Source organism: Argopecten irradians, chromosome 13 (assembly GCF_041381155.1).
Source record: "Argopecten irradians isolate NY chromosome 13, Ai_NY, whole genome shotgun sequence".
Lineage (NCBI taxonomy): Eukaryota > Metazoa > Mollusca > Bivalvia > Pectinida > Pectinidae > Argopecten > Argopecten irradians.
This window is the reverse complement of record NC_091146.1, coordinates 12,578,959-12,598,373: the sequence shown is the minus strand read 5'-3', so window position 1 is coordinate 12,598,373 and position 19,415 is coordinate 12,578,959. Positions and strand designations below refer to the sequence as shown.

Genomic DNA, 19,415 nt, shown 5'->3' with positions numbered 1-19,415 from the left:
ATGTTTTCAAACAAACAATCTCAACGCACATTTCATTTCTTTACCGTTTAAATGTATTTCATATTGCCTAAAATCTTCAAATTGGTATAGGATGTTGATAATCTTTTTGTTTCTCTGTGTCGTGTTAATGTTGATGTGGTGTAGAAATTTTATATATCTCATACCACATCGTACATAGTTCTACATGTAATTTGTTATCATTTAAACATGGAGACGAATGTGAAAATTTGAACATTTTCATCAAGGACATATATATATATATATATATCGCTTACAAATACTTGATTTCCATATTATACCACATTTACATTGTATATAATCAGCACTGAAATTGAGCGTTGACAGATTCGTTTTTGTCTAGTCTATTTATTGAAGAAAGTCTATCATTTAGAAACATACAAAAAAAACCTTGCTTATTATATTGAAATGGGGTATACAAAGCATCTAAACGTGTCTCTCTAGTTTGTAAAAATCTCTGAGTTTCCCTGCATTCCCATAAAACATGAACAATATTCTCACATTCAAGATTAAAGAGATTACATATTGGATTATTAAAGGGCCACTACCTTTCCGAAACGGCTTTTAATTTTTAAAATAGGAATGTGAAACGAGATCAATAATTTTGTAGAGTCGCAGAAGTTATTAACTATACGTTTACTAGCACACTTATCACCACCTTCAGAACTGTTTAATTAGAATAAATAAAATGTTAATTTTCATAACGCGGGTCGTTTTATGTTTCCCGCCGTCGTCCTAAATGCCGCGCGGTAGTTGACTATCACTGCGCCAGGGGCAAAACAGCGAAATGAATTTCCACTGTTATCGTACATTAGACAGGAAATCTTGCATATGTTTGGTGTTGTAACCTCATCTTAAGCCATCGATATATATTTTCTTTTGTTATTAATGTTTTTAAGAAACCTATAAATTTTGCTCCGGAAAGGTAGTGGCCCTTTAACTAATCCTACTATATAAAAATGAGTTTGTTGTTGAAATATTTTGAACTACCCTGTATTGAAACCATTATAGCTTTGTGTTGTTAGTAACCTTGAAAGGATTGTTATATATTTTGTTCAAATTTAATTCAATCTCATCCAATAGATACTCCCATTTTCTTCTACCAGGTGGAATAAGATAACCATTCATAGCTATAGTCTTCTAACAGAGATATTTTCTCCCGTTTAGGCTATTTATAAAACATAGTACATTATTGGGGATACTTGGATAAAATACTACACTCTTTTCAGCATTTAGCATACTTAAAAATGTTTTAACAGATGAAATAAGACCTTGAAATTTAAGAAAATTTGTATTGATGTTATATCTTTCTGTATATTCTTGAAAAGTATAGAAGGAGCATGTTACATAATCTTTTATCAAATCATTAATTATTGTCACCCATTTTTCATACCAGGACTTATAAAACACTACTCCATCTCCAGTATTAATAGATTTATTATACCAGATTGGCCTTTTCAACACACCCGTTAGATTGTCCTTATTTTCCTTATTTCCATTTATATCATTAAAATTTCCCCACACTTTGGAAACATCTTTCCAGAATTTATTGGGTTTTTTTTTCGATAATCGTCTTATCCAACTAAGTTTCAGAGAATCAACAAACAATATTATATTCATCATTTTCAATCCACATTTGCTATAGTCTTGTGTTATGATATCCCTCTTTATTTTGTCTACTTTGCTATTCCATAGAAAGTTAAAAAGAACTGAGCTGAGCTCTTGAAAAAAATGCCTAGGATTTGGTAAAGAGGTAAATAAGTTGTTGAATTGAGGTATAAACAATGACTTAATTAGCGTTATTCTTCCAATAGGTGTACGTATTCTTCTATTCCATGTCTTTATTAATGCCTTTATTTTATTAATATACCTTAAATACATCAGATGACTCCAATGCTGACCGGTCCCCTCATCAGGTGGATCCTCCTTCCTTAGACGTTTCGGCGCTTTCCATGACGTCCTCTAGAAGTGCGCCGGCTGGGTTGATCAGGCCCAACCAGGAACCGGTCGGGTATCGCATCCGCTTGGTGTTATTGCGGGTAGTTGTCTTATTTCTGCCTGTTCACGGGCAGCGATGTCGTGACCTTGCGGCTTGCGCTGTTGCTGGTGACCAATCCACTTCTCCTCCCTCTTCCTCCAGATCCAACTGGAAGCAATTTCTGCCTTCCTGCCTGCTAACTGCTGCTATCAGGTTCCTCCGGTCTGCTCCGGTTACACCTTATAGGTGTAGGACTCTCCATAATGATGGGGAAACTCATGCATCCGACCTCTATCGATAACCAACATGTCTTCCATCCTCGATGTTGGCATTCTTCCACCAGTTGCTTGTTTTTCTGCTGCTTCCGTTCGTTGGCCTCCTCCGTCCTGTCTTCCCATGGTACTGTTAGTTCCACAATGACTACATGCTTTTAAATTAGAGCTGCGGGACCATAACACAACATTGGGGCGGAGTGGTGTTGATGCCACCTCTGATAGAAAACTCATCCTCTGCTGGATGTCTGCCCTCATTTCCCAGTCTCTTGCTGTTGCGAGTATCCCGCCAGCCTCTACGCTTCCTGTAGCCTGGGTTTCAGACTTTACAAATGTGACAAACTTTGTTTCTTTTGATATCGTCCGACTTTCCCTCCTTGCACAGCATAGACTTGCTGCTACCTCCTAGAGGACCTGGTCGTGGCGCCATGCATATCTTCCATCTGAAAGTGCCACCTGGCATAATGTGAGTACATATGCCAGGTTAGCTGGTTTCCTGCAAAGTACACACTCGGCGTTTATCCTTGATTCCCCAGATGAATAGGTTGGTTGGGCTTGTCAGTATATCGTAGGTTGACTTCAACAGGAAGCTAAGTCTGTGACCTTCCATCTTCCAAATATCATTCCTCTGTCTCACTCTCTCCCAGTGAGTCCAGCTACCTTGCTGGTTCATGCTTCACCTACCTAGCTTCCTCATCCATCGATCTAATCTCTGCCTAGACCATATCCCTACGTGTCCGTTAGTTTGCACTTCCCCACACCTTGGCCTTGTAATGATCCCCAGGCAAAGACGCCTTGATGCCACGGACCCTACGATATCTCCATGCCGAAGTATTGCCTCTGCTTCCTTTAAAGCCTGTTTACCGTCCTAATTTCTTCCTTTTCGCGTATTCTCAAGAATATTGGTGCTTGTGTAATTTGATAAAAACGGGAAAGAATGGGATGTATATGTACCTGTGCTTACTATGGACGCCATAGAGGTGGTCCGGGTTGAGGTAGTGGGCGGCCTGACTGAATGGATGGGAGTAGAAGTGATCCGGGTGGAGGTGGTGGATTTTAGGGTAAAAGTCTGGGTGGATAGTGATGTAGTTGTTCTAGAAGAGGAAGCTTATTGAGATCATACTATTATTACATTAAAGTATTTCAAATGCAGCGAATTATTAATCAAACAAAACATATTACATTTAACAACATTATGTAAGCATAATCGATTACCTCAGACAGTAGCATACATCACATCATATTTATTTCTGCCTCCGACAACAAGTGTGCACATGTTTCACTGGTAACACAGGGATGTAACCACTGCTAACATTTCTTGACAAATTTTTTTCTGTCCAATAATTATTTTTTTTATTAAATATCAACTTAAAAGAGACAAAAGTATCATTTAAGTTTATGAATAGAAAATAACATATTCGAAAAACCTCATACCGAGTATATAATGCGAAATCTACATGTACATGACAGAATACATTATGTAGCTCATTAAAACATCGACAACACGTTAAATATTGTGGAATTGATGAAGAAACCAAGCTACACTAATACTTACAAAGAGTATGATAACAGCGGTATATTACGAAGATATGGCTATTAACATCAACGAATTACTCTCTCACGTAACTTGTTATTTTGCAAAATCATTTAAGTGATAGTCCTTACTTATAAATTGATAAAGTGTACAATAAAGTCGAATTATTGTTTTTACGAAATCTCGTATACAGTCACATACCAAACGTAAATCATCATTTTCTGATTAAAACATTGGCATTCTAAAATACATTGAGAATGGCTGATGATGTCTACACAAGGGTGTCACGGCGTATATGTGCTCAATTTTCACTTTCCACAGACCTATTTCACTGTTTTCCCCATGGATTGTCAGCATTAGATTGTTTTTTATACCACAAGTAAAGAAGCTTTCATTATAAGTAATTACATATTGACTTATTAGTTTGTGCTTGTTATGGGTTTAAAGTAATTATAAATGCGATAATGAATTAATCTAATACTTTATTAATTTGATATACGAAGGAACCCACTTGTACTATATTTCGTTATTTCGCTCGCACTACGGCCGTTGACACAAAAGCACTCAATTAACTCATTCAAATGACGATTTTGTTGCATAAAATTTAAATAAAAAGTTGTGGGAGTGTAAATATAGGGATTGGATTTCGCTTTTATGTTAACCATGCTTGTATGGAACAATTCCTCTAAGAATATATTCAATATGGGGCGCATTAGCAATATCATATAAATGTGTAATATGCATCATTTTATGGGTTATTAGTACGTGACAAAAAATACTGACTTCTGATTGGCTACAAACACGGAAACCATTTGCTCCGGGCACTATCGAAGTTGCGTGACGTATGGCGTGGCTCTATTTTGACGGCACTATTACATGACGTCATTTCAACGCTGTGCTGAAGTCAAAGCTGGTGGAGAGGCTGGGTGAACGGGGATGGAAATAAATATTGCTTTTTGCAGAAGACGGTTTGCCTTTTCTAAATTGATATACTTTCAAAGGTCATGAAACTGAATATTGCTTGAAGAAACACAGATATGAGAAAATTGATATGTTGTATTTATTATATAGCACCATTGTAGTGAATGAATATACTGTAGCTTTGATAGATGAAGTGTTTTCGTTATAAAGAAAGACATGAAATGGCGTTATACAAATGTGAGGGTGATGTACTAAACTCATTATGACCTGCTCCAGAGGGTACTATTACCTCATAATATTGCTTCCTGATGGGATTCCTCGACAATACTATGGGACAATCAACCAGGCAATAGTAAATAAATAGTTCGAATCCCATTTGGCGCAATTACTGAGAGTTGGTCGATGTTTTTTTCTCCTGGTACTCCGACGATTTACCTCCACGTTCTAAAATCACGTCAAATGACAATGGCTGTTTAGAGTTTGTTGATCAAACAAATTAAAATGCTAAATTTTCATATGGCGGGTCATTATATTTGTACCGCTGTCGTACTATATACCATGCAGAAGTTGAGTATCGTTATGCCACAGGGCAAAATAACGAGATGGAACTTCATCGTTTACATAGATTAACACAAGAAACTTACCTCGATTTGATTTTGTAACTTCATTTGAGACCTTACACACAGAAGTTTAGGAATGTTCTATTTGTTATTGATAAACTTTTCCTTCTGAAGCCCTTTAAACAGATTGGAGTCACGCATGTGTTGTTAGTACATAGCTATTCCGTCTTTGCATATTAGAGAGTTAGCTCCCTTGCGAGTATGTATCGATTGTTACGTCATTATTTTGTGAGCGCAATGCACGTCCTTTTCTTCGAAAGGTATGACGTTGCGCTCACAAACACATGCCGTCACAATCCATTCCTACCCACAAGGGCAGATATCTCTGTAATATGCAAATACGGAATAATGAAATCAAAGGAAACGGAAGTGTACGTCATCATTTAATCTGTTTTATTCATCATCATACAACTATACCTGTATGCAAACTCCAGTCTACTGTTATTCATATCAAATTTAAGGATCTTCAATAAAGATGTCAATTTGAGTTTGTCGTGGATCAATAAATATGCGTTGGTCATATTGTCAACAATCAGAACCAAAGTCGAGGAATACACATATTGTCAATTATAAGAACAAAATTTACATTTCACCTCCGATGTTACTGGATTAATTCACCAATAGACTGTTGTCGTAAGACATTAAAGATGCTCCACCGCTGACAAATAGTATTTTTTCTCTATCAAAAACAGGAACAGACTGGTATTTTTCTTCAGTTACAAAATATATTTACTTTACACAAATACCACAATTGAAAAGTCTGAAATTTTCATTTTACTTCAAAATAAATATATTAAAAATAATTGATTGCATCCCGGAAAAAAATCCGTGGCACTATGTCCTATATAGAATAAGGTACTGATTGCGCATACACCAAAAGCAAAATAAAAGATCTTATATTAATTTTTGTGTTAATTAGACATATATATACACGATAAAACACCAATTATTGTTCAAATGATGCGTATCGTTTTTGCTGTGTCGGCGGTGGAGCATCTTTAAACTTAATTTTCTGTTCAAAACATCTGACGCATTGCTCAGTGGTACATAAGCTTGCAAATCGCAATACGGAACAAACTCGGATCAGCGGCACACGACCTAAAATAGAAGGAAATATAACATATATGATATTAGATAAGAAAAAATATCAGGTAAACATTACACCAGAGAAATGTATATGTACCCTACGCTAATTAAGTATCAATCTCATGAAAAGTGTCTTACTATTCACGGTCAAAGTATTGTTTTATTGGATATAATTTCATCAATCAAATCAAGCGTCCAATAGAACATGTTTTGTTTCGTGTTTTACTTTTATATGAGTTCTCCACTTTAATGTCTTCCATGTCTTGTCTGTTTTTTTCTTGATTTTTTTTGGAAAATTATGATGTTAAAAGTATCAGAAGAAACTGATATTGAAAACTTTTATATATTTTTTTCTCGAAAATTTACTACACACATATTGTTTTTTTATACAATTGCATCTTTTATCAAATTCTTGTTAATATTTAGGTTACTAAAAATGTCATAAATGTCAGTATCATTATCAATATGGTCAAACACATAATACTATTGTGACACCACTGGTAATAACTGCTACAAGAAAACAATAATACAAATTAAGACACACTTGGTCTGAAGGTCATTTTATGTTTTATTAGCTTTTATAAATCTATAAGACATGCGAATTTTTTTAAGGAACGGTAATTTCATAATGTCTATAGAGCATACAAAATGATCAAATTGTTTCACGTTAGTTTTTATATGGCACCCAAAGCCCCACTTACAGTACAATAATTGTGTAAAAATATTTTATTTCCCATAAAATCAATAAAAACAACTTTTCCTTTTCATGTATATGTCAGTTCATAAGTGACTTACCCGTAACTGTATTTGCCAACCAATGCATAGCCTTGCTCGATTTCGAATTCAAAACCAATTTGGAATGAATAAAAAACCTTCGGAATGAAACAGTCCATAAGGCACGCACCTGTTAAATACGATATAAAGTTATTTGAATTCAAAGCAAATAGTCGGATTGCACTTCAAGTTGTAATTAGAATGTATTATGCAGTATAGTATTTATATATTCTTAGTGAACTCGATACATTCAGGAAAAAAATAACCAAACAAATAAATTATCAGTACATCAGAACAATAATGGAACATTATGTGACTCAATTAAATATTACGTTTGGTTGAGTTACACAAATTAACTTCAAAAGCCATTGTTTAATCTTATAAATGTTATTTTACAAAACAACTCTTCAGAAAATCTCTTATTCTATTTTTTTAGGTCACCTGAGACAATGTGCCGATGGTGTGAAGCCGGTATGTTCAGATAGAGCAGGGTTGCATAATGATATGACGACATTCACAATATTTGATTTAAAACATATTTTATTGCAAAATGTGCAATGGGATTGGGCACAAGTTATACAACTTATATAAAGCCCGTTCCCAAAAATAATAAAACATTCAAATTACAGACAAGATGGCATTTACAAGAGAAAATATACATAATATATTAAGTTGTATTTGAGACAGAGAGAGAGGGAGAGAGTGAGGGAAAAACGAGAAAGAGAGAGGTGGGGGAGGGAGAGAGCTATTTTATAACCAGTATGCTCCTCAAGGTGTTAGTTTCAACTCGTAATATACTATTATTTTAAAATCTAAAATCTACCCCTCCGATAAAGACGACAGAAGTTCTAAACCACTTTTCTTAACTTTCGACTTCTCAATGTTCATATCATCCTGTCTTCGGTTTGTCTTTCTCCTGGTCACTCTAGGCTTTCTTTACAATATTATCATTATATAAATGCAGGTAATTTAAAATCGAAAAATTACAATGTTAAGAACGCTTTAAAATCATCATAATACATCGTAAAACTCGTCACAGCCATTGTAAATAGTATGCTCGCCAATTTCGCCCGCAATTTGCGTACTCATTAATTTCCTGTTATATTCTTCATAGTACACTTGCGTATATGTAGAATACTATTTTTACCGATTTTTTTTTTAGCTAGACCAATAAATCGTCTCATAATGGTCAATAGGCTATCTAGCGTGTCCATATTGATACCAACTAATTCTCAAATCCCTGTCGACTGTTCGTATACTTTTGAAATTTTCCAAAACTGTGCACGGTTAGATAATACAATGAAGCGGTCTTGTAAATGATTTGTCTTTTATAAGAAATAGGTTGTTTCATGGCCCTGTGTTAGTTGAACTATTAAACGTGCATATCTTGTCCACGAGTACATGTCATTCATATTTGGCCATTGTATCTAGTATCTTTGTTTTGTCCCGTCTTTTTTATCGGTCGTGCGTGCATTATTACTACTGTACAATGTTATTCTTTTTTCGGAAAGCCCCGAAATTTTGTCGAATAAATCCGTAAAACTTATTACAGAACTTTAAAAAATAAATAAGCCTAATCCTTTCTGTGCGGTGTTCTGACGGATTTCCAAATAGGAAATAGAGGTATGTAGTACATACATACATGAGGCGGGAAAGGGGCACGTTTGTCGCGGTATGATAGGGTTTTAGAAAGGATATGAAGGATGTCGGGGTCTACTTTTATAAATATGCATTATATGTATGTACATGTAGCATATGTAGTGTCATTTTTGTTTTGATCCATTTTCTTGTAAACTTTTATTTCTTCTTGTTGATATTAACTTTAAAGTGTATGTTTAGAGTTTTAATTTACAGACAAAAGTCAACCGCAACCTCCTCGAACCTGAGTTGACACACACGGACACGATGTCAAATGACTTTTGACCTAAAGAACATAACAATTTTTTAGCCCAGAATATAACGATTAGAATGAGTAAACGATCGTTTTTATTATATCAGGGTATGTTATAGATTGCATACTATATATAGGGATATATTTCCACTTATCAATATAGCAACTACACGTAGCGCGACTGTTTTATATATTTATAATCGCCAATACCGCAACACTGTCCCATTGAATTTCCCGGCTCTTGTCACAGCTGTTGGTCTCAGATGACGTCACGAATCTACGGCCACCTGGTGATATCAGGGGCGATAAGCGATGCGATCGTTCTAGACAAGGGTGTTTATGGACTTCGTTTCAAGCACATTTTATTGAAATTACGTCAAATACAACCTATATTTTTTGTTGGAAATCACAAAGTGTATCACAATAAACAAATATCAACACAAAAATAGCATATTTAAAATGTTTTTATCACCTTGAAATACTGGAAATGGTTAGAATCAAATACTCTGCATAGATGGAAAGGTCTTAAGGCCCTTTACAAAACTTGTGAATTTCATGGCCCTGGGATCTCAGATTTTCCCCTGGGGAGGGGGTCAAATTTACTATAGTTCATATAGGAAAAACACATTTAGGAATATTATTTGCTTAGTTTTCAAAGGAAATTAGTCAATCTGGGTTAGAATTATTAGCCTGAGATGGCAATTTAACATCATATCCATATTGGTCCAGGCCGACCCCCAGGGGCCAGAGGGGTTGGGCCAAAAGTAGTCAAAATGGATAACATTTCAAAAACCTTTCTTCTGAATTCACAGATTTGATGGAACCAAATAATCTTCATAGATTAAAAAGTCAAATTTATAGAAATCACTGACTGACTTCAAGGGCCTGATGGGCCAATATATAGTGTTTATATGCATGTCTTTGTTTCATTCTGTATCTGAACTCAAGTGACCGTTAAGGCCCATGGGCCTCTTGTATTAATTTTTATTTCAAAGACTGGCATTATATCGTTACAGAAATAAGCTGAATATGTGTGCATACGGTTTGATAAAGATGTATATTTTTTACTTATTGACAATGTATGTAAGCGATTCATTGATTTATTTTGTTTTCTTTTATCTTTAAGTGTTCATATCACATGCGGGCTTTAAAACCTGTGTTAGAATTTGTTTTGTTTTGGTTTGACGAACACACTTTTTATTTTCATAAATAATTATCGAATAATTTTATACACAGTATCACAACTGTGTATTTTTCATATTTCCATAAATGTATTCTGCTGATTTTCAAAGGCAAACCATATTGAAAATGCGATAATGTTATTTTATGATATAGCAATGACCAATTTCGCGAATCAAATTTTTGCGAACACTTTCGCAAACATAACCCTGTTCGCGAAATCGCTAAAATAGCATCCCTGCTTAAATAGCTAACTAATCGGTATTATATAGTATTGTCCTGATTGCAACTTACCTTTCAGCTGACAACATACAAAATATCAGTAATCTCCTGAATGCCACTTACCTTTCAGCTGACAACTTACAAAATATCAGTATTACAACTTACAAAATATCAGTATTCTCCTGATTGCCACTTACCTTTCAGCTGACAACATACAAAATATCAGTAATCTCCTGAATGCCACTTACCTTTCAGCTGACAACATACAAAATATCAGTATTCTCCTGATTGCCACTTACCTTTCAGCTGACAACATACAAAATATCAGTATTCTCCTGATTGCCACTTACCTTTCAGCTGACAACATACAAAATATCAGTATTCTCCTGATTGCCACTTACCTTTCAGCTGACAACATACAAAATATCAGTATTCTCCTGATTGCCACTTACCTTTCAGCTGACAACATACAAAATATCAGTATTCTCCTGATTGCCACTTACCTTTCAGCTGACAACATACCGGCCGTTGGTCATCTCTTCCCACTAGCACGTGGTTGGATGGACATTGGAAGGAGGCTGACTGTTGGTCGTCATCTGTTGTTCGAATTAAATTATTACTTAACTGCAATTAAAACTTTGCCAAGTATCGAAAACATGTTTTAAATAATGATTGTAGTATTTTAATTCATAAAGGGAGTGGGACGACTGGTTTGCCTGTTGTCAGCATAATGTGATCCGGTTAGATGTATTTGTTCGGTAGCGCGCTTCAGTGAGATAGTACCAGGTTTGTCCGCGCACTGTAGTTATAAGAACCAATGTAGTTACGGAATTAATAAAAGATATTTTTAAAGTCAGTTTCATAAACGAGATAAAAAATAGTGATTTTTGTTTTCTTTTTAAATCATTTCAATGTCCACTTACAGATAATATATGTAATACTGTGAAATAGATAAATATAAATATTGTAATTAATAAATTATTAATATAAATAGAATGATTGAAGGAATATCAGATTGCAATTAGATACATTTATCCGAGTAGCCGATAAATAAAATAGCGTCTGTAAGGCAAAATATTGCTAAATTGTTAAAGATGTTCTACCGACGATGAATGGTATTTTTTCGGTATTTTTTCTCTATCTAAAACAGGAGCAGACGAATTGATATTTTCCTCAGTTGCAAAAGTAACCTTATTCGCACCATTACCACCATCGAAAAGTTTGAACTTCTTATTTTAATTCAAGATAGAATATCTAAATATAATTAATTGCGTCCAGGAAATATGGCGCTTTGTCATATATGGAATTAAATACTGATTGTGCATGACGCAAAAGCAAAATAAATTATTTCATGTGCAGTTGTGTGTTAGCTAGACACATATACACATGATTATAATCTGTCATTGTTTAAATGGTGGGTATAGTTTATGCTTAGTCGCCACTGGGACATCTTTAAATATCACATAACCCGGTATCTTTAAACAATCCCAGAACTCTACACGTCCTCGATGAACATAACATAATCGTATTCTAGGCTAGGAAATTGTAATTACTTACCCAAATGTACACAATCCCCATCGAACTTTGGCGAGTCTCGGCACGATAGCTGGAACTCGCCGATGATGGGATCAAACCGGCTATAGGAGGGAATAGAGCCATTGGGGCAGTGCTCAAATAACATCGGACATTTGTTGGGCCGACCTCTCGAACTTGCTCTGTAAGTAATGTTTGAATATCATATATCTTTTAATCTGTCTAATATCAAGTGATTTCGAGCATAAATAAAGTTTGCATATGAAGCGATTGACTGTGCATGATATATGTGACGTTATCACAGAAACAATAAAGTGATGTGGGAAATAATGACGGCAGGATATAGAATAAAAATACAACACTTAAATGGCGAATATAAATACATGATAGCCTATATTTTTAGATCATCTGCCCCGAAGGGTCAGGTTGACCTATTGTCATCATGCACCGTCCGTCGTCTTGCGCCGTCCGCCGTGTGCCGTCCGCCGTGCGTAAACTTTTCATTCAAACGACTTCGTCTCAATAACCGAAAGGCCCAGGGTACTGATATTTGGCCTTTAGCATGCTGGAATGAAGGGCTACCATGTTTGTTCAAATGAACACATCATACATACAGCTGATTGGCATATATCAATCACTGTCCACAAGTTTTAGCTTGAAATATGTATTGTAGGAAATTTCCATGACAAAGACAAAACTGCATGATTTCTATAATGAAATACCATTGTAAATACTCGATATAATACAATTTCATTTCAACATTTTTGACAGACATATTCTATAAAAATATTTTCTTAACAATATATATTAAATCATAATCATGACTATTCTATCCGCAAGGTTAATATACAAAGCGGAATATTTCCGATAATAATTTTATAACATCACATACAACTATCTTTTTTTCTTGTTTCTTTTTTTTTACTTTCTCTGTTCCATGAACCATAACATCAATTTTGAACATTTAGGTATGTCACACACAGTGTTCCTCGCACACGATTAAAAAATACAAAAGTACTAATTTACTGGCATGTGGCATTTAACTATATCTACACTATACATTAGTCTTAATTTATCAACACAGATAGGAAAGGGATTGTGTAATATTAGTTATGAAACAGACGGTTGTTACAAACACGTTCCATATACACATTATACACGGTCTGTTTATGCCACGTGCAATTGCTTTTAAGCTCTAGAGATATATCTTAATAATTACTATAATCTAACATCATCGGTCCCAGGTGACGTTGCGTCACCGATTTTATTAACGTACCCATTGGGTCCTAGGCCATATATACTGCGGTTGTCTTATAAATATTCATGATAAATGTAGGTTCATGTCCATAGTATTAAAGTTATCTATTCGTCGCACAGGTGTTACAATGTAAGCCCTTGAGAAGGTATAGCATATTTAATACCATTTTATCATCACGATTGAAATGCATTTACATTAATGATTAAAATTACTGCAAAACACAGCAATAAAAATGTCATTTGTATGCATGGTTTGTTCTAGTTGAGATATCCCTTTTAATACCCTACTACGCATTCAAACCTTTTTGATGTCGATGTTGAAAAATAGACATTTCTCCTTTATTTGTACACGGAAATAATTCTGACAGATTTTCAAACTATTTCGTCCCCTGAAATTCACTGTCAAAATTTTGCCAGCAACATTTTGATTGGCCATTTACAATGGTCACCTGGACATGACCCCTAATGGGGTTTTCTCAGATCCCCTTATTTAACGTAGTGATAATAAGGATCTGTATTTTAATCAGAGCTCGATCTGAACATACGGCTTCACACCATCGGCACATTGTTTAATTGTCTTGCTAAGACATATAAACAAAGTAATCTTTTAAGACATTTTGAAATACAAATGCATGTTATTGAATTACTACTATTAAAGGTTTGAACATTATGTGCTTGAACGTTTTAGGAAATGCGCCGCGCAGCGGAAATTTTTTTAGAATGAAGTACGAAAAATGTGCAGGACTCTTTTTTCTTTCAAATATGAACATTTCAGTCGGCGAAAATGGAGGGGCAAAAAGACATGTTTGCCCCCCCGTCCTGGGAAACGCCCCTGTAAGGATCTGTATTTTAATCGATTGGAAATAAAACAAGAAGCTCAAACTTTCCAATGGTGGTAATGGTGTAAAGTAGGTAATATTTCTAACTGAAGAAAAGTTCTAATTTGTCTGTTCCTGTTATTTATTGACAAACATCAATCTGATTAAAATACAGATCCTTATTATCACTACGTTTGATATGAGAATCTGACAATATCCTATTAGGGGTCACGTCAGGATGACCTTTGGAAATGGCCAATCAAATTGGCACTGCCAGAATCTTGACTGGGGACGAACTGTCCGAATTATTTTCGTTTACGTATCTCGCCCAAAGTGTACAACAATGCTCAATGTGTATGCTTACTGGGACGAAATGGCGTTAACAATTGACGTAGAAATGTGAAGAACATGTATTTGATCTGGTAAAAGGTCATCCGAACGTGACCCCATATGGGATATTGTCAGATCTTATATTGGTGTGGTTATAAGGATCTGTATTTCAATCAGATTGAGGCAAACATATATACCATTTGTCAGCAGTGTACATAATGTAGCATCTTTAGATAACCAAAATTGTCGATTTATTATAATACTATAATTTAATTTCATATGTTACACTCATTTCTATTGGTTAGATCTTTGAGGTTATTTTTTCATTGACCGAAATAATTGTACGTCACGTATTATGACGTCAGAAATACAAAACGTTCTCGCAGGGAACTTAAAAGCGGCACAGTGATTGGCAAAACTGAATGGATAAGATATCAATGCGCCAGAACTCAATATGTTTTATTGTAAATGTAAGTAAAATTACGGAACTTTATGCTTAATTAAGTACCTGATTGAGTTATCTGAATAGCATTATAAGCAGTATTCTCAATACCTTTGGGGGTTACGAAGCCATAGACAAAAAGGACGGACATGCTTCGCGTCTATGAAGAATGTCCGTCCGTATTTTGTCTATCTATTGTTTCATCGTGTTAAATCTGCAAGCAAATATCTGCATTCCGGTATGAATTTAAACTTTGACGTCATCGGTAAAAAAACAAGCTCTTGCGTGGTGAAGATAGACATAATTTAAAAAATAGTGACAAATTCAATAAATAAACAGACTTATTACATTTTTCGCAGTGAAATGTAAGGTTTTAGGGCGAATATAAAAGCGATATACTTCATTCCGGTAAAAATATCGGAGTACTGTGTTTATTTGTGTAAAAACCAGAAATATAAAGAAAAAATGATTGGCATAACTAAACACCACTTCTGACTGCAAAATCATGTTTAGAGATTAAGATTAATAATAGATGAATAATTGACATTAAATATCAACTAGAAAATGGCTAAGCATACCTCTGGTACATCAGTTACGTCAACTGCCATTGGGATAACATTATTCATAGCACAATCATTAGCAATAAAAATAATAAAAACACAGGAATTACTGTATAATCATTCAGATGGTATTTGTTGTTTACAATACTATTTAAAGATGATCCATCGCTAACAGAGCATCGTGTATATACCTATCTAATCAACACGAAAAAATATATGAAATATTTTATTTTTATTATTTTGCTTTTGGTTAATGTGCAATCAGTAGTTCATTCCATATAGGACATAGTATCACAGATTTTATTTCGGGATGCAATTAATTATTTAATAGTTTTATCTAGAAGTAAAATTAGAAGCTCAATCTTTCCAATGATGGTAATGGTGTACAGTGAGTAACTTTTGTAACTGAAGAAATATACTACATCGTCTGCTCCTGTTTTTGATAGAGAAAAAATATCATTTGTCAGCGGTAAAGCATCTTAAAGAAACCCTCTTTATATTGAAATAAAATGAATTTAACTAACACTTTCCTCTCATAATTCAAATATTGAAAATGGCAGAAATATTTATTCACGGGAATATTTCACGGGAATATTCAAAATCGATTGTGAAATGTTGTTATTCGGTAGACGTTAAGGATAAACATCAAATTGCTATTGCAATTAACTCTACAAAACTTCAATTAATTGATGTTTTAATATCTGCGATGACTTATAATATGATCATACCGCATTCTGAAGGCGATGTACGATATATAGCTATCAATATTAGAAGAGTCGTTCCCTGATGCAAAATCAGTAACCGCGTTTTGTCCTGATATTTCCTTACTCATTTAAGATTTTGCTTATCCACTAGCGGTCAACTTTGACTGTCTATATCTTGACACCATGCTGAGTGCGACTGTTCATTAATGGACCATTTCTTATATTTCGATTCGCGATGAAATTTCCATTTCATTTAAAATCATGGCACCATTCCCTTTTTATTCGAGTTAGGTTTTAATGTTTTTAATTATTCATGGATATATACATGTACCTTTCTCTTCAATCCAGAACATCTTCATATCAAAATTACAAACAAATACAATTATCACAAACAAAATGTATCATGCTCATGAATTTCGAGGAAAAAGCAAATAATTGTTCAAAATATGTTTCCAAATAATTGATGATAAACCATCCAGAAATGAGACATAGTTAAGAAGAAATGTTCTGTTTATCTAATGTTATTAGTTACTAAAAACGTTAGAGAACCCATAAAATATTTTGATATCAAAATTGTCTTATTAACATATTTTGTATTTGCACATCACGCGAAAAAACTATAATTCATTACTTTAGATGCTACACCGCTAACATAAAGTATTATATCTCTATTAAAAACAGAAACAGACAAATTAATACTTTTCTTCAGTTACAAAAGTTACTTGATTTACACATTACCCCCATTGAAAAGCTTCTTATTTTATTTCAATATAAAAATATTTAAAAATAATTAATTGCGTCCTGGGTAGCAATTTCTGATTGCGCATCCACTAAAATCGAAATAAACGATTTAAATATATAATTTTCTGTGTTAATTGGACATACAAAAACGACATTTACAAGAGTAAACACAAATTATTGTTCAGTCGTTGAGGATCGGCTCTGTCGGCGGTGGAACATCTTTTAAGATGAAAACCATTCAATCTAATGTGGTTAACGGACTTTTGTTTGAGGTGTACACGCCCTATACATTTGATGCATGGATACTTACAGAGCTTGCTAGATAGTGAAGAGGTAATACCATAGAATTATTTTTAAATTGTCAAATAAGAGCTCGTTATTACAAAATGAAGATGAAGATATTGAAAAAATGCCTATACAAATGATTTATGTGAAACAAAGATACAATTTAGATATTTATGTTATATTATTGAATGCGAGGTGAGTAAGTAAGATAATGATAACTATGTACAAGTTATTTATATGTAAAAAATATGTTATAACATATATTAAAAAAAAGAAATTATCGCTGAAACGTTCAAAGATCCTATTGTTTAATGAAAGGAACGAAATCAATTGTGAAAAGTATTATTACAATCAAACGAGAGAGAGAAATAAAGAATTATCAACCTATAGTTTCATCTCAAAATTCTCACTTTAACATATGTTGTAATTGTAGATCATGAAAAAGTGATTGCGTTCGCAATGAGTCACTCCAATGTCACCTAGCGGACTTTTGTTATGGCTCAAACGCCTATACATCTCATATGTGGATGGTTAATTCAACAGAAAGAGTTCTAACCGTTAAGAGTAAATACACTGAAATTATTTTTAAATTGTCAAATAATAAATGAACTAGCATTTCTCAATTACGTTTTGACGTTTCATTGGTCACCATGACAATCAAGTTAGAAAGTGTCAATACTATTAGCTATAATATATATTATATATATTAAATACATATTATTATTTCATCCTTTAGGTTCTGTAGAAAACATACACAAATCAATTGTTACACTGTAGAAGAATGTTAACAAAACTACGAACTTAATGATGATTAAAGGGTAACTACGTGTCGAGAACATATCGATGACCAAAGATGAAGTTAATATAAATGAAAGGTTATCTGTTAAGAGATTCAGGAAGTGATGTTAAGTGCACTAAGAACGATAAGTTAATAGCTTTTTGTTACCCTACAAAATTACACAAACTCGTTTTACAATTAAAATTAAAAAGTTTGTTTTGGAAAAATGATGACTCTCTCTCGTCATTGAAATTACAAGCTTTCGGATATTTTGTTTTCAGTACAAACACTAACATTAACTGGAATAAACTTAAAATTGTCTATCGTATGTTTCGTACTTACTCATTTAACTGTATTGATGCGAGTATCATCAAAAATCCAACTAAAACCATCTTGTGATTCTCCATGGGACGTTGTGGTCACATATGTAGTTCAGATGTCCCCAAGGCTATATATATCCTTGTTTATCTAATTATCTAATTAAAAACTGACGTCTGCTGCCAAGACGTATCAGACACTCATTTACATGTGGATAACGTATATGCAAAATTGTTTTAAAATATCAGTATGTTTTTTTCTCATATTTCTTGTTATCTAACATGCCAGGTGTAAATTGCACTGTCGCTAAAAGTGCACTTAACGAAATCATAGCATGTACATACCGGCCTAAGTGACATATTACTGGATTCTGATTGGATACACACATGGGTACGATTTGCAGTAGTGCGCGCTACATTGGGCATTGTGGAAGTGACGCGATATTGAACGGGAATATATTGTGACGTAATTATACACATCACGTCATAACAATGTGCTTCGACCTAGACAAGATGAAGGACAGACCGTGATGTAAAGAGGAGGAAACAAATGTAGCTTTTCTGCAGAAGACAGTAAACAGTTCTATTTTGATCTTCATTCAACCTTCATGAAACCGAATCTCGTTTATTGATCTCATAATGTCTGCGACAATTTGTTTCCCCTTTGGTATTTACAATAAAATTTGACTGTGCTAAAATCAGTACGTTTTCAGTAACGTACCCTTGTGAATCTACGTCCACCCCTTGATATCTCTGTCAATTCCCGTATCTGATGCCGCGCTGAAAGCAGTGTGCCATGTTTGCATTGAGACGCATATTGCGCATATACAGTATAAATATATATATTTTCGCATACAGAAGACTATATAGTTGTTAAAATCCGCAGGTGAAAATTTTCGCCATTTTATGTTTTGAACTTGTTCGTGGGTGTTATTTTCACGAATCATTAGTGTAGCCTTTGACGAAATTATTCATGCGACAACATGTAACATGTGAAACCATGGTTTAATTTTCTCGAGGTTTGAAACGTACGAAATAAAAGCCTCCCTCAGAAACTAAAAAGTATCATACAATTCCGAATTTGCATATTACAGAGTTATCTGCCCTTGTGAGTAGGTATTGATTGTGACGTTATGTGTTTTGGAGCGTAACGTC

General features: G+C 34.2%; 2 protein-coding genes across 2 annotated transcripts in view; one reads left to right on the top strand and one right to left on the bottom strand.

Moving 5' to 3' along the window:
- Positions 1-19,415, top strand: part of LOC138305606 (ankyrin repeat domain-containing protein 50-like) — a 477,373-nt gene that overhangs the window by 60,744 nt on the left and 397,214 nt on the right. The window lies entirely within an intron of this gene.
- On the bottom strand, positions 5,755-13,685 carry LOC138306656 (uncharacterized). The gene is made up of 5 exons (XM_069247097.1): positions 13,587-13,685; positions 12,053-12,210; positions 10,999-11,091; positions 7,225-7,333; positions 5,755-6,441 (listed from the first exon to the last, which is right to left on the bottom strand). The coding sequence occupies exons 2-5, from the start codon at positions 12,174-12,176 to the stop codon at positions 6,381-6,383; spliced, it is 387 nt and encodes a 128-aa protein (XP_069103198.1). The 5' UTR covers positions 12,177-12,210; positions 13,587-13,685; the 3' UTR covers positions 5,755-6,380.